General features: G+C 52.0%; 2 protein-coding genes across 4 annotated transcripts; one reads left to right on the forward strand and one right to left on the reverse strand.

Annotated features, from left to right (window-relative positions):
• Positions 1–5,870: 5,870 nt before the first annotated feature.
• Positions 5,871–10,011, forward strand: Entpd8 (ectonucleoside triphosphate diphosphohydrolase 8). Of its 3 annotated transcripts, none has more exons than XM_059259084.1 (9): positions 5,871–6,017; positions 6,105–6,222; positions 7,157–7,307; positions 7,443–7,602; positions 7,723–7,959; positions 8,051–8,314; positions 8,498–8,608; positions 9,019–9,153; positions 9,255–10,011. In XM_059259084.1, the coding sequence occupies exons 1-9, from the start codon at positions 5,892–5,894 to the stop codon at positions 9,444–9,446; spliced, it is 1,494 nt and encodes a 497-aa protein (XP_059115067.1). In that variant the 5' UTR covers positions 5,871–5,891; the 3' UTR covers positions 9,447–10,011. The 3 variants fall into 3 exon arrangements, with proteins under 3 accessions (XP_059115067.1, XP_059115069.1, XP_059115070.1); XM_059259086.1 differs by having other exon boundaries at positions 7,723–7,950; XM_059259087.1 differs by lacking the exon at positions 8,498–8,608 and having other exon boundaries at positions 7,723–7,950.
• On the reverse strand, positions 9,962–21,197 carry Noxa1 (NADPH oxidase activator 1). The gene is made up of 12 exons (XM_059259088.1): positions 19,995–21,197; positions 17,565–17,647; positions 16,686–16,794; positions 15,373–15,507; positions 15,054–15,161; positions 14,078–14,128; positions 11,415–11,484; positions 11,214–11,302; positions 10,892–11,046; positions 10,486–10,600; positions 10,268–10,382; positions 9,962–10,149 (listed from the first exon to the last, which is right to left on the reverse strand). The coding sequence occupies exons 1-12, from the start codon at positions 20,169–20,171 to the stop codon at positions 10,019–10,021; spliced, it is 1,338 nt and encodes a 445-aa protein (XP_059115071.1). The 5' UTR covers positions 20,172–21,197; the 3' UTR covers positions 9,962–10,018.
• Between the last annotated feature and the right edge of the window lie 3,505 nt (positions 21,198–24,702).

Consider the following 24,702-nt stretch of genomic DNA (forward strand, 5'->3'; position numbering starts at 1 on the left):
CCTCCCTGCTCCTTCACTCACTCAACCACTTCCATTCATTAAATTTCCCCTGGTTATGTTTCACTGGGCTGAAGCCAGGAAATGGGTACCTTTTCACCCAAAGCCATAGCTTTTGTTATGACACCAAGATGTGAATCTGTTCCAGTTGTTTTATACACTTACAGGCTCCTGCATAGGTCCACCCCTCCTGCCAGACTTGTGCCAGGACTAACCCTCAGGGGCTCTTCAGATACACCACCAACCCCTGCATCAGCTCCAAGGATGCCAACCACCAACTGAGGATGCCAACCAGGTGAATATTGACAGGTTAACTTCACCCACATGCCCACTCATCAACTCTGTTATCTCCTAATTCGTTGACACTTTTTACAGGATGGATAGAGGCATTTCCACCTCCAGAGAGACAGCAGGGGCAATGGCTCCTGTACCCCTGATTTGGCGTGAATGCTTCTTCACTCACACCTCCCAACTTCCTCCTCCCCACTTTGTCCCCAGATCAGCAGGGAGCAGTCTTGAAAATTTGGGCCCCGATTCCCTACCCACCTATCCCGCTCACTGTCCATAACTCACCTTCTCATAATAATCAAAACAGAGGAATGTTAGTATTCTGACTCGCCCCTTGGGGACCCATCCGGCATCCTCCTGACGTCCTACGGTCCCTTCAAGAAAAAAACTCCTCTCCTTTTGCTCTCTCTCTCCCCCCTCGCGCTAGAGGTAGGGTACACCTCCTCTGTGTCTTTCCTTCCTTTCCTCTTTCTCTTCTTCTTTTAGGCCCTGCCCGCTTTCCCTTCCTTCCCTGGCCCCTCCCCTTAAAAATAAACTTGCCACGTGGACGTTGTGTCTGCGGTGTGAGTAACTTTCCACTGTCTACGGTGCCCACATGGTATGTCTCACGAGCCTTGGGGCACCTTGTTCCAGAACCCGCCAAGGCCTCCGGCGGGCCACATCATTACACTAAGGGAGAAAGCAGTTCTCGGAGTGAGGTATTGACAGACTTGACCGTGTGTTTTGGGGAGGCTTGTGGTAGCATTTGAACTTCTGGGTGGAAAGCCAATGAGTGCTCAGGTTTCATAGATTGTTGAATCAGTGGATTGTTCTATGTTAGCTTGGAAGATAAGAGTGTTGGGAGAAATTTAGACAACGGAAGCCATGTAAAATTTAATAGGAAGTTTGAGAGTCCCTCAGAGACTTTAGTGTAGACGAATTTCTAAACAGTCTTATTAAATAAGAAACTCAGAGCCAAATACAGAGGTGCAAGCCATAGAGATCAGAGTAATAGCCACCAACTAACCTTAGCTACCACCTCGCCATAGCTACCCAAGAGAGCCTCTTCCTGTCTAAACTGTGCCTTTATTGCTTTTCTCTTCTGCCTTCTCATTGGCTCTAAGCCCAGCCACATCACTTCCTTGTCACTGCCTGTCTATACAGACCTCCAGGTTGTATACTGGCATTGTATACTCTATGGTTGGTACTGGGATTAAAGGCGTGTGTCACGTCACCATTTTTGGCTGTGTCCTTGAACACACATGTGATAGGGATTAAGGGTGTGTGCTGCCACCACCTGACTTCTGTTTATGGCTGACTGTGATCTCTGATCTCTAGGCAAACTTTATTAACATACAAATGAAATATCACATTTCAGCACAAATAAAATATCACCACATTTTCTTAACAAGGAAAACTATAACTATCTAATCTTCAACTAACTATAACTATCTAATCTTCAACTAACTATAACTATAACTATCTAATCTTCACCTCCCTTAGAGACCCAAGAAGGAAATAATATTACCTAGTAAAACAGGAAGTACAAACAAGTGGCTTCCAAAAAAAAAAAATGTGAGTTGACAGAAACAGCCAGCTGCCTGGACAGTCACTTGAGGTTTCTCCGCAGCATTGGGGCATCATCTTCAGCCTATCTGAAGTCAGGCTTAGCGTATCTGACTCAATTGTGAAGTAGGATGTTCACGAGGTCTACAGCTCGATCTCACATTCGGTGAGAGTAGTCCATGTACCAGATAAACCTGAATTCCACCAGTGTCCTGTCATGATTCAGGATTTTAAATTCTAGAAATTGTTGGTGTTTTTGGAATTCGGCTGTCCATTCTTCTCGGCTTGTGGGTGGCTTCATCTCAGCATCCCATTCCTCTCCGCACTTTAGGAAGCCCATTCATGTGATATTTTGAATTAAGAACCACTAAAGTGCTGGGCAGTGATGGTGCATATTTTTAATTCCAACAATCAGAAGGCAGAGGCAGGCGGATCTCTCTGAGTTTAAGGCTAGTCTGGTCTTCGAAGTTCCAGGCCAGCCAGGGATACACAGAGAAACCCTCAAAAAACCAACCAAACAAACAAACAAGTCAATAAACAAACAAACAAAAACAAAGAAAACCAAAGAGGAGAGAGACTGGCCTCCATGAGGCGGACTCTTCTGGGAAGTGTTTCCTCAGGGTCAGCACACACAGGCTGCACTCCAGAGAACTTCCCGATGGCAGCCAATTTTGGTATGGTAAGATTCACCCAGTAGGTACTGGCTTTGAAGGCATGAAGGGGTCATGGAGAGCAGCTGAGGCTTGGCACTGAGTGGCAGGGCTGAAGTTCTGAAGACATGTCAGAGGAGGCCATTGGTGAAGATGTGTCCTCAGTGACAGGCAAAGCCCCAGGACTGAAGGGATGGAGAGAAGTCGAGGCTTGGCACTCCACGGCAGTCGGAGTCCTAGACGAGAGCCTAGAAAAGGTTCCTGATGAAGGTGCAGCCCAGTTGCGGAGACCTCAGTGTTTTTGGAGATGCCAGGACCATGGATGAGTGCCGAGGACAGCAGTAGCCACGCAGTGGAGCTGATCTGAGCCTACTGGACAAGTTGTGTATGCTGCAGATGGTAGGCCTGAAATGTGAGCTTGATGCTGGGTCCTGCAGAGCCCGGACGACCAGAGGTCCCGGATGTCAAGTGTGGAATTTTGGTTTTTGTTTTATTGGCTTTTAGAGACAGTGTAGTCCTAGCTGTCCTGTATCTCACTCTGTAGACCAGGCTGGCCTTGAACATACAGAGACTAGCCTGCCTCTGCTTCCTGAGTGCTGGGATTAAAGATGTGCATCACCACTGCCTGGCTAAGCACTGAACTTTTTTTGTTTTGTTTTGTTTTGTTTTTGTTTTTCGAGACAGGGTTTCTCCGTGTAGTTTTGGTTCCTGTCCTGGATCTCGCTCTATGGACCAGGCTGGCCTCAGACTCACAGAGATCTGCCTGGCTCTGCCCCCCGAGTGCTGGGATTAAAGGCGTGCGCCACCACCGCCCGGCAAAAGTTGAAATGTTTTATACTGTGATGTTATTAATATGAGCTCTTGGGGTGAACTAGAAAGGAAGGTATGATTTGACAGTTATGTGTATCTAAGATGACAAGGGATTAATTGTCCTGGTTAGTTTTTATGTCAATTTGACACAAGCTAGAGTCATTTTGGATGTGGGAACCTCAACTTAGAAAATGTCTCTACTGCCCGGCAGTGGTGGCACATGCCTTTAATCCCAGCACTCAGGAGGCAGAGGCAGGAGGATCTCTTGTGAGTTCGAGGCCAGCCTGGTCTACAGAGCGAGTTTCTGGACAGCCATGGTTACATGGAGAAACCCTGTCTCAAAAAAAAAAAAAAAAAAAGAAAGAAAGAAAGAAAGAAAGAAAGAAAGAAAGAAAGAAAGAAAGAAAGAAAGAAAGAAAGGAAAAGAAAAGAAAGTGTCCCTACCAGCTTGGCCTGTGGGAAAGCCTGCAGAGCGTTTTCTTGATTAATGATTGACGTGAGAGGGCCAGCCCACTGTGGGCGGTGTTAGCCCTGGACTGGTGGTCCTGGGTTGTATAAGAAAGCAGGCTGAGCAAGCTTGGAAGAGCAAGCCAGTAAGCAGCACTTCTCCACGGCCTCTGCATCAGCACCTGTCTCCAGATTCTTGTTCGGCTTGACTTCCTGCCCTGACCTCCCTCAGTGATGAACTGTTACCTGGAGGTGTAAGCAAAATAAGCCCTTTCTGCCCTGAGTTACTTTTGGTCACAGTGTTTTATCACAGCAATAGAAGTCCTAACTAGGACAGCATCTATCTGCCTGCTTGCCTGAGTGCTAGGATTGCCACCTTGTGGCTTTATGTGGGGCTGGGGCTTGAACACAGGGCTTTGTGCATGCTAGGTAAATAATTCTACCAACTGAGCTATATCCAGGCCCTGTACCTTACGTTTTAAAAAACCCAACAGGTCTGAAGGAGAATGGCTTCATCCGCCCCCCCTACCTTTGCGGCTTTGCAGCATCCGGCCTTCTAGCCCTGGATTCTCAGTCACCTGTTAGCTGGCTCTGCTCTGACCTGGCCCCAGTGAGCAGGACAGATGGCAAGGTTCACAGTACGGGGGGAGGCGGTTCCACAGTCCTGCCTTCTCTGTCATTCCCAGGACAGTTCCAAAGTTCACCCTGAGCACTAGGGGCCCTGCCCTTCCTCCCTCCCCAGGAGCAAGATGTAAGCCCGGGATTGATGATGCAGAATAAAGGTGGTAGACGCAGCCCCTGAGCAGCAGCTAGAGAGCAGGCCTGCTCCTCCCACCACAGCCCCAGGTTCAGGTGGGTGGAGACAGGGTGTGGAGGAGAGCAGGTGTGCAGGTCGGTTGTACCCAGGAATAGGACTTCCTCCAGCTACCCTTGAAGGCTGGCTTCCAGCTCAGGTAAGGGACCCAAGGGGCTGTCGTGGTCTGTGGGCTGGCTTTGGTAGGGTACTGTCTGTCCTGGGTGAGGGGAACCTGTCCTCTTTTTATGACTACCTAGCCTCCGGAGCTACATTCCCTGAGGTGGGGGTCTGTGTCTTCTTGGTTCCTACCTGTGACCTGTTTATCACTGTGCCTTGGGTGCTGCTGGTTAGGTCATTTGTCTCTCCTTTCTCAGTCTTCCTCCCTTCCGATGGGCTTGTGCCTCACTTAGCCTATTTTCAGGGTCCTAACCTCTGTTAGTCTCTCATGAGACACTGGGAGTGTCTTGTTTCTTGGGGGTATGCCACGAGATACAAAGTCACAGAATTTCAAACTGCTGGAGGCTCAGGGAACACTCTGGCCTTTGACTAGTCCAGTGAGCAACACCATCCATTGTGAGGCTTGCCGTGAAGCAGGCTGCATAGTGACCTCTCTGTACATTGGTGGGCTGGGGTGGGTAAGGGCTCAGAACCCCTGCTGGGATCCAGGGTAGATAAGGTGTCGCTGTCCTGGGGACTAAGGATAATGGCATTCCTTGGTCAGCCTTGGTCAGCTGCCCAGGTTCATCTGGGGTCAGCTAAAATCTCTCAGATCCCCATCAGAGAAACCCAAGTTTAGGATTTCCAAAAGAAACAGATGTCTTTGTTAAGAAGCATAGAATGTTAACTGGCCTTGCGAAGGACCCACACCTGGCTCCTGGATGCCAAATGGCATGGGCCTGGCCTTGAGGCTCCCAGAGAGAAGCCCTGAGTTCAGTCCAGAGCGGGGGCTCCTCATGGGAGAATCAAGAAGGCAGGGGCCCAGGAGAAGAGGGAGGGCAAGGCCTATCTAAGGGGTTCACGTGGGGCTCCATTAACCCTTGATAGTGACATCAAAAATGACTGTCCTTTCTCTACCGGCTGAGTCCTCAGACAGTACCTCATGTACTGGCCCCCAGGCTCTGTGACAATATTGGGCCTGACCAGCTGGACTCTGGACACTGCGTGTGGCCTTTTTTACTGTGGCTGTCCTGGCTACTGACCTGGCCAAGGGGGGCTGTCTGAGCCCCACATTTGACAACATCTGAGCAAAGTTGGGATGTGTTAAGACCCTTCCTTTAGAAGGCTGGGGTTGGGACAGCGGGTGGAATCTGAGTGTCCTCTGCTGCCCACCTAACCCTTGCAGCTCTGCTCCTCCCGCCATGGGACGCTCCTGGAAGGAACGGGTCTTCATAGCCCTCTTGGGGATTGCAGCAGCCTCTGGTCTCACCATGCTCATCCTCATCCTGGTGAAGGCAACCGATGTCTTCCTGCCTGCAGACACCAAGGTTTGGCTCAGAGACCTGATGAGGATATGGGGCTGGGTGACCAGGATGTTGGCCTCCACGCCTTTCTGACCCCAATGTTGTCCTTAGTTTGGGATCGTGTTTGACGCCGGCTCCTCCCACACATCCCTGTTTGTGTACCAGTGGCCAGCAAACAAGGAGAAGGACACAGGAGTGGTCAGCCAGGCCCTGACTTGCCAGATAGAAGGTCAGTGGGTAGTCCCATGGTAGGTCATTGTGACCTGGCTTGGACTCCCAGTTTGAGAGACCATGGTCACACAGTTGGGCTGGCTCTGATGAGAATACACACAGAGATCTTCCCTCAGGTTCTGTGGCTAACATCTCCCTGTCTGATGCCACATCTGCCTTCTCTGGTATCCTGGAGCTCCTCTCTCTCTCTCTCTCTCTCTCTCTCTCTCTCTCTCTCTCTCTCTCTCTCTCTCTCTCCAAAGATTCATTTATTATGTATACAGTGTTCTGCCTGCAGGCCAGAAGAGGGCGCCAGAGGGCGCCAGATCTCATTACAGATGGTTGGGAACCACCATGTGGTTGCTGGGAATTGAACTCAGGACCTCTGGAAGAATAGCCAATGCTTTTAACCACTGAGCCATCTCTCCAGGGGCTGGAGCGTCTCATCTAGGTACCACACCACTCTGATGGCAGAAGCTACCGAGTGCTAGGCCCTGAGTTAATTTCCCGGGTTGCTCTCAATTCTAGAGATAAAAAGCCTGAGGCCCAGGGGTGGCAGAGCCACACTCTCCAGAAGCCCCAAAGTGGGAGAAACTCTGGGTTTCCTACCTTTCCCTGTAAGGACTGTAATCACTGGACTTGTGGTCCGCTATGCGACCACACCAGCCTTATCTCTAGGTTTCCTTTGCTGTTATTTGAGAGAGTCTTGCTGTGTAGCCCAGACTGACCTTGATCCCTCTAATCCCCTGTCTCAACCTCCTGAGGACTATGATGATAGGCGATCACCATCATGCCCCATTCAAAACCCCTTAATTAAACCTGGGAACTTCCTTCTTCCAAAAAAAAAGTCACATTCACAGGTTCCAAACATCAGGATATGACCACATCTTTGGGGGCCACCACTGAGTCCCAACCGTCAGGTCTGGAGCCTTTTCTAGGGTACTGTGTTTCAGGACCTGGGATCGCTTCCTACACCTCTGACCCGACACAGGCTGGGGAAAGCCTGAAGAGCTGCCTGGAAGAGGCACTGGCTTTGATCCCACAGACCCAGCACCAAGAGACACCCACATTCTTGGGGGCCACTGCAGGAATGAGGCTGCTCAGGTGAGATAGGAGCAGATTGCATCTGTTAGGGTCACCCCCGAAAGCCAGGCTTGAATACCCTGGGGTGAAGTGCAGTGGAGCCTGGAACGAGGTACAGTGGAGGTTGGGGTGAGGCTTTCTTTCCTCTCTACCCAGCCGGAAGAACAGCTCTCAGGCGAGAGACATCCTAGCTGCAGTCTCCCAGACACTGAGCAACTCTCCTGTGGATTTTTGGGGTGCCAAGATCCTGGCTGGGCAAGATGAAGGTGCCTTTGGTTGGATCACCATCAACTATGTCCTGGGAATGCTTCTCAAGGTGCAGGGGCAGCCCAAGGGTGAGGGGATGGTCTAAGAGGCCAGTCCCTGGGGCTGGCCGGCCGGCTGGCAGCTGGGGCCAGCGTGGCTGCCCAGAGCTAAGCACTTCCTCTGTGGTCAGTATTCCTCTGGACAGTGGATCCTGCCTGAAGAGAGGACACTGGTTGGTGCTCTGGATCTCGGTGGGGCCTCCACCCAGATCAGCTTCGTGCCTCAGGGCCCCATCCTGGACCAGAGCACCCAGGCTACCTTCCGTCTGTACGGTGCCAACTACAGTATCTATACACACAGCTACCTCTGCTTCGGGCGGGACCAGGTCCTGACAAGGCTCCTGGCTCAGCTGGCACAGGTTAGGCTGGTATTTGAAGGGTGGCGAAGTGGGATGGCGTGGGGTAGAGTGGGGGAAGTGTATCGGAGCCTAGAGTTCATGCCCTTTCCTCTCCCTGCAGAACAGCTCGGTAGCCCTGGTCAGACACCCATGCTACCATAGCGGCTACCAGGCCACACTACCACTGGCTCCTCTGCATGAGTCGCCCTGTGTCCACACTACAGATTCCCTGAACCTCACCCAGAACCTCACAGTTGAAGGGATCGGCAACCCTGGGGAATGTGTGGCAGCCCTCCGAAGTCTCTTCAACTTCTCCAGCTGTAAGGACCAAGAAGACTGTGCTTTCAATGGAGTGTACCAGCCTCCTGTGCATGGCCAGTTCTATGTAAGCACCGCCCTCCAAGCCCTGGCTTCCTTCTGGGGCCCCAGGTGACCTTCTGACCCCAGGGGCTCCAAGGACAAGTGGAACAGGAGGTGCCCTGTCTGGGACTCCGACACCAGAGGAAATACCTGACTGAAGAGTCCTGAGCCTCCTTCAGGCTGACATAGCCTTCTCTGCGTCCCCCAGGCATTTTCCAACTTTTACTACACTTTCAACTTCCTGAACCTCACCTCCAGGCAGCCGCTGCACATTGTCAATGATACTGTCTGGAAGTTCTGTCAGAAACCCTGGAAACTGGTAGGTGACCCTGGATCACGGCCCTGGCCCCCTCTCCATACTGCACCATGGGCAAGCAGGGCCTCTGGGATCTTACTGGGTTTTCCTGGACAGAGACTCGTGGTACAGAGCTGTTTGGGTACCAGGATTGGGGAGGAAAACACTGTGGTAGGGGGAGTGGCTTGCTTTGGGCAGAAAGAGGTCCAGAGCCCTGATGGGACCAGCTTCTGGTTGTCATGAGGTTGGCCACCTCACCCCCTCCTAGCCGGAGGATGGTCTCCCCGGGGAATGAGGGAAGGGCTTTTGAAATCATTTAACACTTTCCTGCTGTCTGGAGTCTGTTTGGATGTGTGGAGATCACATTATAGCTGGGGAGAGAAGTGCTTAGAGGTCTTGGGGCCTCACTTACTCATCGGCTTCTGGAACCTAAGGTGGAAGCCAGCTACCCCGGGCAGGAACGCTGGCTACGGGACTACTGTGCCTCAGGCATGTACATCCTTGTATTGCTGCTGGAGGGCTACAAATTCAGCGAGGAGACCTGGCCCAGCATCCAGTTCCAGAAGCAGGTGACTGCTGCCTAGAGCCTCAGCACATCTGGTGCAGGGTGAGAATGGGATGGGACCTAGGACAGCCATCCAGCAGCCCTCAACAGCCGTGTGTCTCACAGGCAGGTGGCGTGGACATTGGCTGGACCCTGGGCTACATGCTGAACCTTACAGGCATGATTCCAGCTGAGGCACTGACCCAGTGGCGGGCTCAGAGCTACAGCATCTGGATGGCTGGAGTAGTATTCGCAGTGCTGACTCTCGTGGCCATTCTAGGAGCAGCCGCTGTCCAGCTCTTCTGGACCCAGGACTAGGTAAAACCAAGCTGAAATAGATCACGGACCACAAGGCATCTAAAGCAGGGACCATGTTGGGATTCGACAGCAGCAACATAACTGTTTGTGTTGTCTACATTGTGAGCTACTATCAACTGTCCTTAGGAAAGAAAGCCGTTGGCACACGGGACCTGCTGGGCACATCCTGGATGTCTGCCCTCATGAACCCCTGGCCCTTAAGGGCTCCAGTCCATTGAGCAGACCAATTCCTGATAGTACGGACTCCCGTCTGCCCTCCGGGTGGCACTGGCTATGGGGTCTGTAGTCTTCCAAGGGGTGGAAAGAGGAGGGTCTCCGGGAGGGGCAGCTGTTGAACTAGGGCTACCTCCGAAGGCTGTGACCAGCCCAGCAGAGACCCCTGCTTCCTCACTAGAATCAGACTGGGACAGACAGTCAGAATCCAGGTCTGGGGGCCAGTCCGGCTCCCCTCTCCCAAGAACGTTTGGTTGGATCCCCTTTATCATCAATCCTAGAAGACAGGCCATATAGGGGGATAGTTTTTGTTTGTTTGTTTGTTTAAATTAAAACTGGTCTTGTCACAATATTTACTGCTAGCGCTGGTCTTCTGACTTGGGTTTCGGAACAGGTGGGGCTTTCACACAGGCACCAGCTGGGACCACAAAGCACTTTGGGAAAATGCCAATGCAGCCATCTCGGTGACCCTCCAGCCAAGCTTCGTCCACTGTGGAGACATGGTGGATGGTGCGTCTGCTTACAGCAAAGACCGAGCCCTAGAGAACAAAGCCCCCACCGGGCCTGGGCAAAGCCAGCAGTGTTGGGGAAGGGCAGCCTTGCTCTACCTTCACACAGAACATCCACTGTGTCCCCTTGGTGGAAGTCCAAATCCTCAGGCCTTTGGGCTGAGTAATCGTGCTGAGCGACTACCTGGTAGAGCACCGGTCGGCCCCAGGCTCCCTGTGGCAGAAGGGTGGGCTGCCGGGGTGGCACAAGAGACGAGCTTCCCCTCCACCCGCCTGGGTGCCAACAGTGGGCCTCACAGTCTTTCCCCCTGGCTCACCCGGCACTGGAGCCGCAACCCATTTGGGCCCCTGGCCACATTCTTCCACACACTCTGCAGTGATTCCTCCGTGGGGATGGGGATCCAGAACTTCTCCTCTCCTGGGGCTTGGTAACTGCAAAGGGAGTCCTGAGTGTGAGCTACAGGATGGAGGGGAGTGCCTGGTGTCTGGACTTCCCCTAAAGGAAGTTAACCTCGGTCCCTCTCCAGTCGTGGCTGCCTAGGCTCTTAGGCACAGAGCTAAGGAGGCCTCAGCTCTGGTCCCTTGCTAGACCTGAGAAGTGACCAGTTCCGAGCAAAACAGCAACAACCAAACCCTTCTCTCCAGTTCAGGACAACCCTCACTTCCTTGTAGCTCAGACCCACCCTTTTCTCGGCAGCCCTCCCCCACAGCTTTCTGACTCACCTGAGCTGCCCCACCTGGGCCTGGCGAAGGAGGCCTTGAGACAGCCGTGCTCGGAGACTGGACAGGTCAGCGCCTCTTGGAGCCTCCAGGGGCACGGTAAAGTGGCACTGCACAGTGACAGTCACCAAGGATGCAGGGCCTTTTGCAGCTGCTCCCTGAGGTCAGAAACAGGGTTACATAGCCCTTGAAGGCAGGGTGATCCTCGGACTCAAGGGGGTCAGAGTAGAGGCTGGGCCGAAAGTAGGACGATAGAATCCAAGCTAAGGCCTTCCCTGCCTCAAGTGGCTGATGAGGAGGGATGGGAGAGCAGGAGAGTTCTTACCCCAGCTCCTGAGGGGTCTTTAGAGGGGCCTGGGTCAGGCCCTCCAGATGCCAGCAAACTGTAGCACAGACCACGGCTCATGTGACCACCTTTGCACAAAAGAGACACTTTGAAGCAGATGAATGACTGGCAGGTAGCTGTCCCCTGCCCCAGACTTCCTTTAAGGGACAAGTCCCAGCTCTCCTGAGGCAGCTCTCTTACCACTATTGCTCAGGCTCCTCTTGTCCACGGACGGAGGAGACTGATGGCCAGTTTGCTCCACGAGGGACCTCTGCAATAGAAGGTAAAGGTGGCAGGACCCCGACCGTGTGGGTCCTCACACACACCAGCTGCGGCCGCCCGGCACATTTTGTTTCCTTGGTTTTGTTACACCTTATATTATGCAGAACTATTTTTGTATAAATTGTTTAAAATTTATTTATGCAAGATTTGAATGCATACCAGTGTTTTTATTATTTAGATTGCCAACTTTCCTTCAGGTAGGCGGGAACTTAACCTGGACTTAGTCAACATAAAGAGCCCATCTACAGATGTGCCCAGGTGTGACAGGGGGCTTCGGCCTTCCACTTAAAAGCACATTTAACTGGATGTTGAGAGCCTACTTTCTACATCAAGAAGCTACACGAGCAGGTTGTGGCTAGGAGTAAAGTATAGTCCAGGCAAAACCCTTGCCAAGTTTCAACAGAGAGCTCACCTTTTCCTCAAAATTTTACAATTCAGATTTCAGCCTTTACACTCAGGAAGGTTTGGCTCCAAGCATGAGCTCTTGTATTCTATCTACATAGATCTAATTTACACCATGAGTCAAGCAGAAGCAATGTGTCTTCTTTTCCTCCCCCACCTCCTCTGAAGTGTTCGGTTCTCATCGAAGCTGGTAACTTGGCTGTTTTCTAGTTGCCAAGTTCTGCATCCATAAATGCCAATTTCCTAGACGTTCCCTGATGCTGTTTTACCTTTGTTGGATTTGTATAAACAATTGTACAACCCCCCCCCAAAAAAAAAGAGTGTGGCCCTAGAATAGGACCTAGAGTATAGAGGTCTTGAGGTGGTGGGTCTGGCTCCCAGGAAGAAACTCCTTGGGCTCCGTCCTGGCACCGTGTGGTTAAGGATGTAGTCTGGGAGCTTGGCCAGCAGTGAGCAGGAAGTTTGAGAGTGAAGCACGGTAGGTCCAGACCCTAGGCACACCTAGGGACAGGGTTGAGTCCTCACAGGCCTAGAGTTCACAAACAGCTTGCCTAGCACCATTGGGAGTCAGCCTGCTTCCCAGGCCTTCTCTGCATCCCCAACTCCAGTTTGGTGGCTCCTCCATTGACTCCGAGAAGCCCGGAGCAGATGATAAGGAAGTGCCCACCTCAAGTGCCCTGAATTGGCAAGGAAGTAGAAACCTCTGTTGAGCACCTCTGGGTGTGGCTTGTGAACTGTGTGTGTGTGTATGTGTGTGTGTGTGTGTGTGTGTGTGTGTGTGTGTGTGTGTGTGTGTGAGCTTTTTTTTGGGGGGGCACATTTCAAGACAGGGTTTCTTTGTGTAGCCCTGGCTAGCCTGGAACTCTGTAGACCAGGCTGGCCTCAAACTCAGAGATCTGCTGTGGGATGGTCTGTATGGCAAATGTGTTGCTGATTGGTCAATAAATAAAACACTGATTGGCCATTGGCCAGGCAGGAAGTATAGGCGGGACAAGGAGGAGAATAAAGTTGGAAAGTGGAAGGCTGAGTCAGAGAGACACTGCCAGCCGCCAAGATGACAAACAGCATGTGAAGATGCCGGTAAGCCACGAGCCATGTGGCAAGGTATAGATTTAAGCTGTAAGAACAGTTAGCAAGAAGCCTGCCATGGCCATACAGTTTGTAAGCAATATAAGTCTCTGTGTTTACTTGGTCGGGTCTGAGCGGCTGTGGGACTGGCAGGTGACAGAGATTTGTCCTGACTATGGGCCAGGCAGGAAAACTCTAGCTACAGAGATCCACCTGCCTCTGCCTCCTGAGTGCTGGGATTAAAGGCATGCGCCACCACCGCCTGGCTGTGAACCTGTTTTGAAGGGAGACTATGGAAAAGCAATGTTTGGCCCTTGTGAGGTTTACAGCCCATTACAGGAGCTGGTAGATGCAGGTTTAAGCACCCGGGGATTTTGAGCAAAGCTGTAAAGGATATAGTTGCTCTTAAGGACATTGAACTGTTGGACTGGGATGAACCAAATACTGGAGACAAAGTGGAGGTCACTGTCCTGTGTCCTGTAATAAGCCCATGTCAAACCTTCTCCTAAAGTTCTCACCACTGGCTCTTAGGGCTACAGCAGGGTAGCAAGGGTTTCTGCCTAACCACTCCTCACCCAGGTACAAGGGGCTCTGAAGTTTTGCAATGGCCAGGACGGAGGTTGACATTGTTTGGGCCTCTGACCTGTCTTTCTCTAGGCTGTCATGTGATTTGATCACTGTATGTCCAACAGAGGCTCCAGCCTTCTGTTGACAGCCCCCATCTGGTCCCGGTGGTGGGTTCGAGTGTGTGCCAGTGAGATGGTCCTCCTAGCCCATCCCCTGACGTCAGGTCACTATGGCTGACTCTTACCATACCCCTGGCCAGGTTGTCAAGGAGGCTGCCTGCCCTCCTAGAATCTTATGCTTACTCTTTGGGTCACGACAGGTCAGAGTGGTCCCACAGGAAGAGTGAGAATGTGGGGGACACCAGCTCTGAAGATCCAGGTTTCAGCCCGTACATAGGAGGAGGGGTACCCTCACTCTCAACGCTCTCCCAGCATGCGGCTCAAGCCCTTGGGCCAGCCTGCCTAAGCCTCGTTTTCCTTATCAGTGCACAGTTCTGCAAAACCAAGCACAGACAGGCCCGGGTCTGCTCAGTGCCACCCACCTACCTGCTGAGGCCAGCCATCTGAGTTGTTGTCAGGGATGACAGAAGCCACCACCTAGTGGGGGCAGGAATACAGCTGGATTAGGACCCCATTGAGTCTGTTCCTCCAGGTCCCCAATTCCCAGCACCTCTGTGGCTGTAATCTGCAGGGCGTGGGCTGCCTATACCTAGTTCAAGACTGCTGGACCACTACAGCTTAAAAAGGAAAAAGTATGACCAAGAGAAACATGTACTAATAATATGAACTTAATTTTCTTGTAACGATCGTCTAAGTGAACTCTGATAGATGCACAAGTACATCTCTTCTCCATCTATATCAGTCCACCCCAGGGGACATTTATAGGCAGTCTGCATCTCAGGCAGCTACACAGGGTCACATGGTGTTGGTAGGTCCAGCACACTGCTGTTGCAAATGACCATAGGTGTACGGCCAGCCCAGGGGCCATCAATGCAACACCAAGTTGGCCCTTCTTTGAGACACTGAACATGACTATTTTCTTGAGTTCCTCTCTTATATTTGGAGGTGAGATACTCCACCACAGCCTGTGGTTTAGGGGGCCTGATATGGCCCAAACTGGCCATGCACATCCCTTCTGGGACCTTGCTGTCTGTGGCAGAGATGCAGAAACAGAAATACATGAAGATGCACAGATATTGGAAGCGCCGGGACAAGAGTGTGGGGGTGAAGGAGGGGCACCACTGGGGATTCCCATCAAAAGGCTGGAGCCTCCTCCTTTAAAGCTGACTTCTGGTAAGTTCTGCCTCTGGGTCTACAGCCTCATGTATGAACACTCACCCCAACCCTAGGCACCTTGTACCCACTTACTACCTGTCTGACTTTCAAGTGGCCTAGACCCAACTGTCCTCATAAACACACTGGATGTCCAGTACAGGAGCCACCACACTGTGAGCTTGGCATAGGCTACAACTGCCATTTTGGCAGCTGGGTACTCAAGCTGGAAAACACCCTAGTGCTTTACCTTAGCCTTGCCGAGGAAATCCATGGGCTCCAGATGCTGTAGGTATTGCCTGGGAGGCTGGAAGACCTCACCCTTGGGGACTTGCAGCAGCTGCAGGGGTACCTGTTTCTGGGATACAGCATGTAAACCTGGGTGGCCACAGCTGTACGAGCCCTGAGCCTTGAAGCAGAGGGGCTGCTTGGGCTCCCATCATGTGTGACAGGCTACAGGAAGTATGGGGTACCCAGGCTACCTCTCTCCATGTCCTATAGTTAGGATTGAGGGGATAAGCTATAGAACCTGGCTCCAAACCAGTGTGACTGTCACCTGCCCGCCTCACCTGCACTTGGTCCAGGGCAGTGTCCAGGGTATCTTGGGCTCCCTCTGGCCATTTGGAGATTGCCTCCACTAGAGTATTGGCAGCCTTGGTCCAGAGCCCTGCCTGGCACTGTGCTGATGCCATGTTGTATAGGACCTAGGAACAAGGGTAGATGTGACAGCAGGGGCTAGCCCCGCCCCCCAGATGGTCCTCATCTGAACTCCCCAGTCACAGTAGCTGGCGGTTCTTCTGTATATTCAGCTGCCACAGGGGCTATAAGTAGGGACCAGGCCACCTGCTGCCTGCCTGGCTCAGTTGTCAGATGCCAAGTGGTCATTCCCTGTATCTGTTTAGTCCTTGCAGGGCCATGTTTTGCTTTGGACTTTTCTGCTTCAAACAGCAGAAGTAGCTCTGCCTTTTAAAGTGTCCCCTATGCCAGGGGGTGGGGGAGTTGGAAAGATGGCTCAGTGGTTAAGCATACTCGTTACTCTTCCAGAGGACTTGGATTGGACTCCCAACCCTCACATGGTGGCTCACAAAGTATTCCCTTGGCCAACACCTTCCTCATTCTATACCCTGCCACCCCCCATTAACTGCTCCCTGTACCCCTGAGTCTAGAGTATGTCTAAGGGTTCCCATTGGCAGGGACATTCAGAACCGCACATTCAGAGCATTCTCATGGGCAAGGTGGTCTGAGTTAAGGCTATCCTTACAGCTCCAGTGACATGAACTCACACAGTGCTGGAGCCCATCTTCCCTTCATCCTGGAGAGGTAGGCACACAGAAGCCCAACTTTGCTACAAGGAGAGAAACACACCCTCTCTCCCTATGGCCCTCTGTTCTTACTGTTTCCTCTGGCTCAGCTGCAGGGACTGCTGAGCCAACCCCCCCTCCCACCTTCCCCCAAACCGATCTGTCACCTTGTCATGATCTTCAATCCTGTCCTGCTTTTCTCCCACATGAGCCCATGCTGGCTGGCTCCCAAGTGTGTGAGCAGTCCGCTCCCTCCACTGCCACTCCAGCCTCCTTGGGCAATCAAGGAGCTGGGGGATTTCGGGGCTCCAAAAGTCTTTGGCTGGACAGGACATCTCGTTCCACTTGGAATGACCATGACAGTGACACCAACACAAAGGTGACAGCCCCTGGCAACACTCCGGCCAGGACCGCAGACTACATGATAGGACCCCTATTGCATCCCAGGGCCATGGCAGAACCTTAGAACTCCCAAGAACCCTAGAGTCCCCCAACGGAACCCCAGGGCCGCAGACAGTGCCTCCAATCCCCGGTGACACTGCTTGGTGTCCGAACTCTGCACACGGGAGATGCCCACTCACCTCCCAGGCTTGCAGTTTGAAGTGCAGACCCAGTTGGGTGTAGTCAATGGCAGCATGGCCCCTCAGCTGTGCCAGGGCCAGGTGGAAGTCAGACACAGCCTCCTGGGACCTGTGAGCATCAGGGGCCTCTCAACAGCTGCACTGGAGGAGCTAAGCTGAGAGGGGTGACTTGGGGTACCCCACCCTTTGGGTACCCCACCCTTTGGGTACCCCACCCATCCTCTCTGTGTCAGCTCTGGAATGCCTGAAGGCAAGCGTGATCACCTGGGTATGAGCACTTCATGGGTACTCAAGTCCAGACCAGTGTGCTCAATGGGAGTTTACTGTCCAATTCTGCTTAGCCTCCTGAGCATCTGCTGTCTTTGACTGACAGCGGGCCCTGCTTACACTCCATACCTTCTTCCTACCGTCCTGGGCTCTCCTTTTCTGCCTCTCGGGCCCAACCTTATGGGGCCTCCTCTAATCTCTGATCTTCTAACTCTGGGTGGAATCTCCGTCCCCCACTAGATTCTCCACTTCTCTCAGCCAGCCCTCCTGGGCTGATTGGAGCCTACAGCCCTGAATAAATACCCTTCCTCCCTCCCTCCTCTTAGAAAGCTGGGAGGCCATCCACATCCTAGGATAAGCCCTGGTTTTCACATCTGCAAAGTGGTTACAAACAGTATTCTCACTACTACAGACAGGAGGAGGGAAGCAGGGATGTTGAGAAAGAACTGTGAATTTTGACAGAGACAGGACTCTGTGTGCGCCCCAGCCTAGCCAGAGGCATCCTCATCCAGGCTGGAGGGGATCCAGAGGAGAGAGAAGGAAGTGGGTGCAAGCATTGGTTTACAGAGACAAAGAACCATCCAATAAGGAACAGGATCCTGCTGTGCTCACCTCTCCAGCTGGAAATTGGCCACTCCCCGCTGGAAGAAGCCAACAGCCATGCAGGTGTCCTTGGCCACCGCTTGGTCAAATGCCTAGGGACAAAAATGCTCGTGGTACAGCAAACTCAGTAACCCAAGAACCCAGTGCCACAAATGCACATGGAAATCTGTCAACTGATGAGGGCTCCAGGCAGCGGGTGCCTGCCAAGCTAGAGCCTGCACAGATGTGTTACTGCATAGATTTCTCAGCTGCCTCAAACACCTCTCGATAAGCTCGGGGCATATCCCTATGGCATAGAAACCCATTCTATCTATAGTGAGCACAAGCTGAAATAAAATGCTCCAAAACGTCAGTACCAGTTATCTCCGGGAGACAGGATTGTGTAAGACTTTTGGCTTTTTAAAATCTCTTTTCAGGGGCTGGAGAGGGTTGCTCTTCCAGAGGTCCTGAGTTCAATTCCCAGCAACCACATGGTGTCTCACAACCATCTGTAATGGGATCCAATGCCCTCTTCATGCAGAAAGAGCACTCACAGACATAAAGTACATAAATAAATCTTTTAAAATCTTTTTTGGTAGTTCACACAAAATGGCACACTAGATATCTATTAGAATCGGAACATGAAGTCTTCTGTGCACAGGCAGCACAGCTCCTTAAACCAGACACAGAAATGTGTGTCCCCAGCAGGGAAAGCAGCCATCAGTAAACCTGGTGTACTTTCCTGATACCGAAACCAGCCAGGTGGACTGACAGTTGAACTGGATCTGGGCTGGCTGCTTGGTGCTACATCCAACATTACACGTTTCACACTGACAGGTTGAAGTTGCAACCACATCCGACCTGCACCCTTGGTTTTCCTTATTGCAGCTGTACCACCTGCTTCTTCGAGTTTCCGGGTCTAACTGATATGCCTAGGCTTGCACACATATCCATTTTATTGACTTAAGGCAGTGCCCATTCTTCTTCTCACGGCAGAGAACTTCAAACCCCTCTCTAGTTACAGTGTGAGGAGGTGAGCACTGGATTGACCTAACATGTGACTCACTGTGGAGCCACCTGGTAACAGATCACTACATTTCCTCTCCTGAACAATAACCTTCTTGTTTCGTTTTTTGTTTGTTTGGGGTTTTTTGTTGTTGCTGTTGTTTTTGTTTTTTGATACTGGGTTTCTCTGTGTAACCCTGGCTGTCCTGGATCTTGCTTTGTAAACCAGCCAGGCCTCGAACTCAGATCTGCTTGCCTCTGCTTCCCTAGTGCTGGAATTAAAGGCGGGCACCACTATGCCTGGCTCGAATAACAACTTTTTTGTTTGTTTGTTTTTCAAGACAGGGTTTCTCTGTGTAGCTTTGCGCCTTTCCTGGGACTCACTCTGTAGACCAGGCTGGCCTCGAACGCACAGAGATCCGCCTGGCTCTGCTTCCCGAGTGCTGGGATTAAAGGCGGGTGCCACCACCACCCAGCTGAATAACAACCTTTTAATGAAGAAACAATTCTGAAGTAATTGTAGGTGCAGATGCATATGTAGAAAATAATAGAAAAGAGCTGGCAAGATGGCTCAGTGGGTAAAGACACCTGCCACCATGCCTGATGACCCGAGTTTGGTCACCAGGTCCCACATGGCAGAAGGAGAGAGCTGACTCCCACAAGCTGTCTCCTGACTTACACACACACGGGCAAGTAAGTGAATAATAATAATTTCAAGAAAGAAATTAGAAGACGCCATCTGTGCACAGCCCAGTCCTCCATGTGATCACCACCATGTGAAGGACAGGACGCCTGAGTTGGAGGCAGAGTGCTAAGGGCTTAGATCACACACCCAGGAATAGCTGTCACTTTGATGAACATGAAGCAGGGAATGCCCTGACTGCCTCCTCTACAGTGTGCATCCCTGAGTAGTTCTGCTTGGAGAAGCAGGTGGGGAGACATGTGAGCACTCCGAACTGGGAAGGCAGTCTGTGTGTGCCACTGTCACCACAGACATCTGCTGAAATCCATTTCGCCACGCGTGTACCTTCAGGGGACAGGCAGAGCCCCAGCTCGCTGCCTCCAGCTCGCCTTCAGGTATGTCCCTCCCTCCTCCGTCCGGATGGCCTGGCCTGGTACAGGACTGATGCATTTGGCCCATGTGGCTATGTGCCCTGTATCCCATTCTGGCCTCAACTAAGAGAGGGATCTCCCAACCACGAAGCTCCTACCTGCTTCAGGCAGTCACTAAGAGGGAGCATTAGAGGAACAGTCTCCAGGGAAACAACAAGGTAAAGGAGCAGGAATCCCCTCCCCCTTCCAGGTGGCTATGAGATGGAGAAGAGCGTCCTTTTCTAGGGTGTTCATTGGAACATAAGGATTCATGCCCATAGTCACGTCTTCATTTGCATCCCCCTATAGTCCTCCACCAGGGATGGGGGCGGGGGTCCCTGTCACCAGTCCCGGGGCTCTCACCTGCAATGCAGCCTCGAGATTCCCGGCCATCAGATGCACGCAGCCCATGTTGAAGTAGATCTTGGCCGATGGCTCCCGAACGTCTGAGAAGAGGCACAGCGCACGGTCCCAGTCTTCTCGTGCCACGGCCAGTACGCCCTGATGCCAGTCCCGTACCTGATCCCCTAGAGAGCTCATGGATCTGGGAACACCTGCTCTGCCACGCAGGAAGTTAGCGACTCTAGTCCGAGAGCGCAGGGCGGGAGGAGGGTGTCCTACAGAAACTAGGGGGCGGTGGGCCGAGGGCAAGGTCTTGGGGCGAGGACAGCAGAGAGAAGCACCTGGTGAGACCCGACTAATGGGCGCGCAAGACAATTGGAGTTGAGACACAACGTGGTGGAGACTAACCAGGCGGCCCGATGTCCCGCCCCCGCCCCAGGCCCCTCCTGAGGCCCCGCCTTGAACCACCCAACCTCAGTTCCCTGCACAGAGGACCCAGTCTCCAGCCGCATAGCCACGCCCCTTCATCCTCCAGGCCTATCTGTCCACTCCCCGGCCCAGCTCAGCGCCAATAAGACCACGCCCATCTCCAGGTGGACACGCCCTCTCACCTACTCCGCCTCCCAGTTCTTGCCTCCTGCCCGATGTGACCGCGCCCCTTACTGAAGCCAGGCCCACCCCATCTTTTTCACTGCAAGCTCAGAACTTCAATGGGCCCTGGGCTCTCTACTCTAGTCAACAGAGTGTTTAGGGGAAAGTCATCCGGAAGCGCTGCAGCGGTTGGGCCAAGATTCCTGGGACAAGCGTGGACCGTGCACGGCAGAGCTGCCCTACTCACAGGTCTGGGACTTCAGGCCAGGTGGGCGGCCTGACGGATAGAGCAGCCCAGGATTGGCAGAGCCTCGCCCAGTGCGTGTCCTTCGGAAGTGACCGCATGGGCTTGACGGCTCCGGGAGCGACAGGCTAGGCAGGACTGGCTGCCGCGTGACTAGCCAGGGCCCTCGGAAGCCGGGCTGGGGCCTCGGAGTCTGGCGTAGGCCTACTGGTCAATGGTGGTGCAGGCCACAAGGCCTTTCTCCGGTAGTGGGCGCTGGCCTGCCTGCTCCTCCCCCTTGCGAGTGTGGCCAGCGGGACTGGGTCTTCTTCCACGTGCCTTTTGCCCTGTGTGATCACAGCTGCCCAGAAAAATTACCAGTTGAACAGGTGGGGCGGCCCAATATGGACCCTGCAGGACATATGGAGGTTGATGTCTACCTTCAAACATTCTGCTTGGATGAAGCCCACCCACGGTATTAGGGGTCACCCGCCTTCCCCAAAGCTGCTGATACAAATCTCTCCTGAAATTTCCTCCCTGACCATGTATTGGAGCACCATGGCTTAGCCAGGTTGACTCACAAGATTCAGCACCATAGCACCCAACCCAAGTAACTAGATTCAGGGCTCATTCGCCTTCCTTGCCTGGTTGTTGGTCTCCTTTGCTCAGAGTTACAGCTGGTTCTCCTTCCTGTGTGACCCTGGAACAGCTACCTAACTTTTCATCCACTTCATCCTTATGTGTAACAATAGCAGTGATCAATTCTGTGCTGGGAAGGCCTTTATGAGAACTGAATGAGGTCACGTGGATGGTGTCAGCCAGCTGGTGATGCTTAGCAGAGTTTGTAATCTCAGAATTTGTGTCCCTTGGCCTTCCTCTGTGGGCTGAGTTTCCCTAAACTTACTGTCTGGAGTGGGTGGTTGCTAACCTGCCTCCTCCTCCTCCTTTATGGTTTTTCTAAACAGGGCTTCTCTGTGTGTAGCCCTGGCTGTCCTAGAACTTGCTCTGAGGATCAGGCTGGCCTTGAACTCACAGAGATCCACCTGTGTCTTCCTCTCAAATGCTGGGATTAAAGGTGTGCGCCTCAGTTCCTGGCCTAACCTGCCTTCTTTAGGTTCTGGTACAGCCATCTGCCCCAGTCCCCAGACACTGTATTGTCCCTGAGCAGGCTGGCACTCTCCCTTGTGGGCTCTGTTCCCTTTTGTTACTTAGTGTCCGTCCCTTCCTGAAGGCCATCTTAACCTCCATCCCTGCCTTCTCACCCACCTGCCCATTTTCTTTTCCAAAGATCACACACTTCCTAGACTGGTCCATAGCCCATGTGGTGGTTTGAATGAAAATGACCCCCATAGTCGCATATGTTTGAATGCTTGGTCCCCGGTTGGTGGAACTGTTTGGGAAGGACCAGGAGGTGTGGCCTCATTGGAGGAGGTGTGTAACGGGTTGGGCTTTGAGGTTTCACAAAGCCTTCACCATTCCCAGTTAGCTCTCACCCTGCCTCATGCTTGCGGGTCAAGCTCCCGAATACTGCTCCTAGTGCCATGTCTGCCTACCTGTCACCATACTCCTGTCCTGGTGGTCATGGACTCATCCTTAGAACTGTAAGCCCCAAGTAAATTCTTTCTTCTGTAAGTTGCTTTGGTCATGGTGTCTGCACAGCAGTAGCAAATTAAGACAGCCCACTTTCTTTTTCTTAAAGATTTATTTATTTGTGTATATGAGTGCTCTGCCTGCATGTAGTGCCTGCATGACAGAAGAGAGCATCAGAGAGAAGAAGGCGTCTGATCCCATTACAGATGGTTGTGAGCCACCATGTGGGTGCTGGGAATTGAACTCAAGACCTCTGGAAGAGCAGCCAGTGCTCTTAACTGCTGAGTCATCTCTCCAGCCCCGACAGCCCACTTTCTTATGTGGCATGGTTGTCCCAAGTTCTACAAGGGTTTCCTCCTGTTCTCTGATGCACCCCCAATGTCAGTTACAGTGACTTACTCCTGAGCATGTATGATGTGCTCTCCATACAGTTCACATGGATCAATATAATGGCCAGGTAGCTATGTTTAAGTGGACAGGGCCCCTGTTGGGTAGCTGTAGTCATGATGTCCTGTCCAGAGGCATTCCAGTTAGACAGACACATGAGTTTTGACTCTATGTGGGTCCTTAGTCCTTGTGTGACTACCATTTGAGTGTCAGGGCATCCTCTGGGAATGATTTCAAATTCACTCATAAATCTTGAAGAAGGAGTGTGGATTATAGAAGTCCAGTGGGATGCAGGCCCTTGTCTCCATGTTTGCTGAAGAGTCCAAGGGAACTGCTATAGCAGCTTCAAAATCCCATGTCTTGGGGCTGGAGAGATGGCTCAATAGTTAAGAGCACTGGCTGCTCTTCCAGAGGACCCAGGTTCAATTCCCAGCACCCACATGGCAGCTCACAGCTGTCTGTAACTCCAGTTCCAGGGGATCTGCACCCTCACACAGTCATATATGCAGGCAAAATACCAATGTACATAAAGTACAAATAAATAATTTTTTAAGAAAGCCCATATCGGAGGCCAAGCCTCAGTTTCCCTTTAGGAGGTGAACGGGGTCTGGGGTCATTTAGCCTCTCCTCCTCTGGCCTTGCAGGGTCTAGAGTGCAGATGGAGTAAGCAGTGGAAGGGCACCTCTAGTGTCTCCTTTGTGTCCATGAGACAGCTCTGTCCCAGGCAGCACCGATGTCACCCGTTTCCGGTGTACTCACTGAGGGCAAGGCCTGGTGCAACCCAGCTACAGCCCGGAGGAGCAAGGGCCTTCACTGAAGAGGAGACCTCAGCTCTCGAGCCTTGAGCTTGGGAATCTCACAGAAAGACATTAATAAGTGTGGGTGAGACTGTGGGGAAGTGGGCCCTGTGTACTGCAAATGGAAGTCTAAAAGGATACCACCATCACAGTGAAAAATAGTCCAATGATTCCTCAGATAAATGGAAATGTATCCACACAAACTGGGAGACAAGCTGGGCATCGTCTTAGCACTGGGGAGACTGATGCAGGAGGATAGTGAATCACAGGCCAGCCTCAGCTACATAGGAAGACACTGTCTCAAAGAAATAAAAATAAAAACAAGGAAGCAAACAAAACATATATACAAGTGTTCATAGTGACAGTGTTTATAATAGGAAAAAAAAAAAGAAACAACCCAAATGTCTGATAACTGAATGATAAATGCATGGTCCATCCATATAATTATCTAACTATCAAAAGGCATGAGATTCTGACATAGCATGAGTGGACTTTGAGGAGATAAGTCACTCATAAAAACACAGATACTCTATGATCCTGTTCGTGGAAAATATCCAGAATAAGTAAATTCGTAGATATCCGACGGAGCTAAAAGATGAGGGAGAGGAGGCATTGCTGATGGGGTGTGGGGTGGTCTCTGGCAGGTGAGGAAATGTTCTTTAGTTGAATCGTGTACTGAGCATGCACTTTCAGAAGGGAAACGCTACTGTGAATTATGTTGATAAACTGCAGGAAGTTTCTGAGATGCATGCAGGAACAGGGTGAGAGTTTGTAAGTAAGTAGTGTTGTTTGCAGAGGAGGCCTGAGCCAGCCTGGCTGCAGAGGCCCAGCTGTGCCAGCCAGTCTCCTCAATAGCTACCTTGGCCTGGCTGCCCTGGTGCCTCTGGAGTCTGAGGGTTGGTGGGTGCTGTTCCTAGTAGGTTCTGGATATCAGCTCTGTCCCGCTGGAATCTGGAGATACAGCAATCGGTCACTTTCCTCTGTGGTACTGAGAGGGTTGGTGGCCACATAGGGTTTTGTTATGAGGAAAAGGCACTGGACCTTCAGTAGGAGACAGCCAGCCATGGCACCATATTCCTCAGACAAACCTGGCACATCTACAGGAATAATTGAACTACATGTTGAGAGCACCAACCAGACG

This window comes from Peromyscus eremicus, chromosome 4, assembly GCF_949786415.1.
Source record: "Peromyscus eremicus chromosome 4, PerEre_H2_v1, whole genome shotgun sequence".
NCBI lineage: Eukaryota > Metazoa > Chordata > Mammalia > Rodentia > Cricetidae > Peromyscus > Peromyscus eremicus.

Coding starts and splice junctions, on each gene's coding strand:
- Entpd8 (XM_059259084.1), top strand. CDS start 5,892: ATGGGACGCTCCTGGAAGGAACGGGTCTTCATAGCCCTCTTGGGGATT. Junction 7,308..7,442: donor GCAGGAATGAGGCTGCTCAG/GTGAGATAGGAG, acceptor CTCTCTACCCAG/CCGGAAGAACAGCTCTCAGG. Junction 9,154..9,254: donor GCATCCAGTTCCAGAAGCAG/GTGACTGCTGCC, acceptor TGTGTCTCACAG/GCAGGTGGCGTGGACATTGG.
- Noxa1 (XM_059259088.1), bottom strand. CDS start 20,171: ATGAGCTCTCTAGGGGATCAGGTACGGGACTGGCATCAGGGCGTACTG. Junction 17,648..19,994: donor ATCTCGAGGCTGCATTGCAG/GTGAGAGCCCCG, acceptor TTTTGTCCCTAG/GCATTTGACCAAGCGGTGGC. Junction 11,303..11,414: donor GAGGAGCCTGAGCAATAGTG/GTAAGAGAGCTG, acceptor TTTTGTGCAAAG/GTGGTCACATGAGCCGTGGT.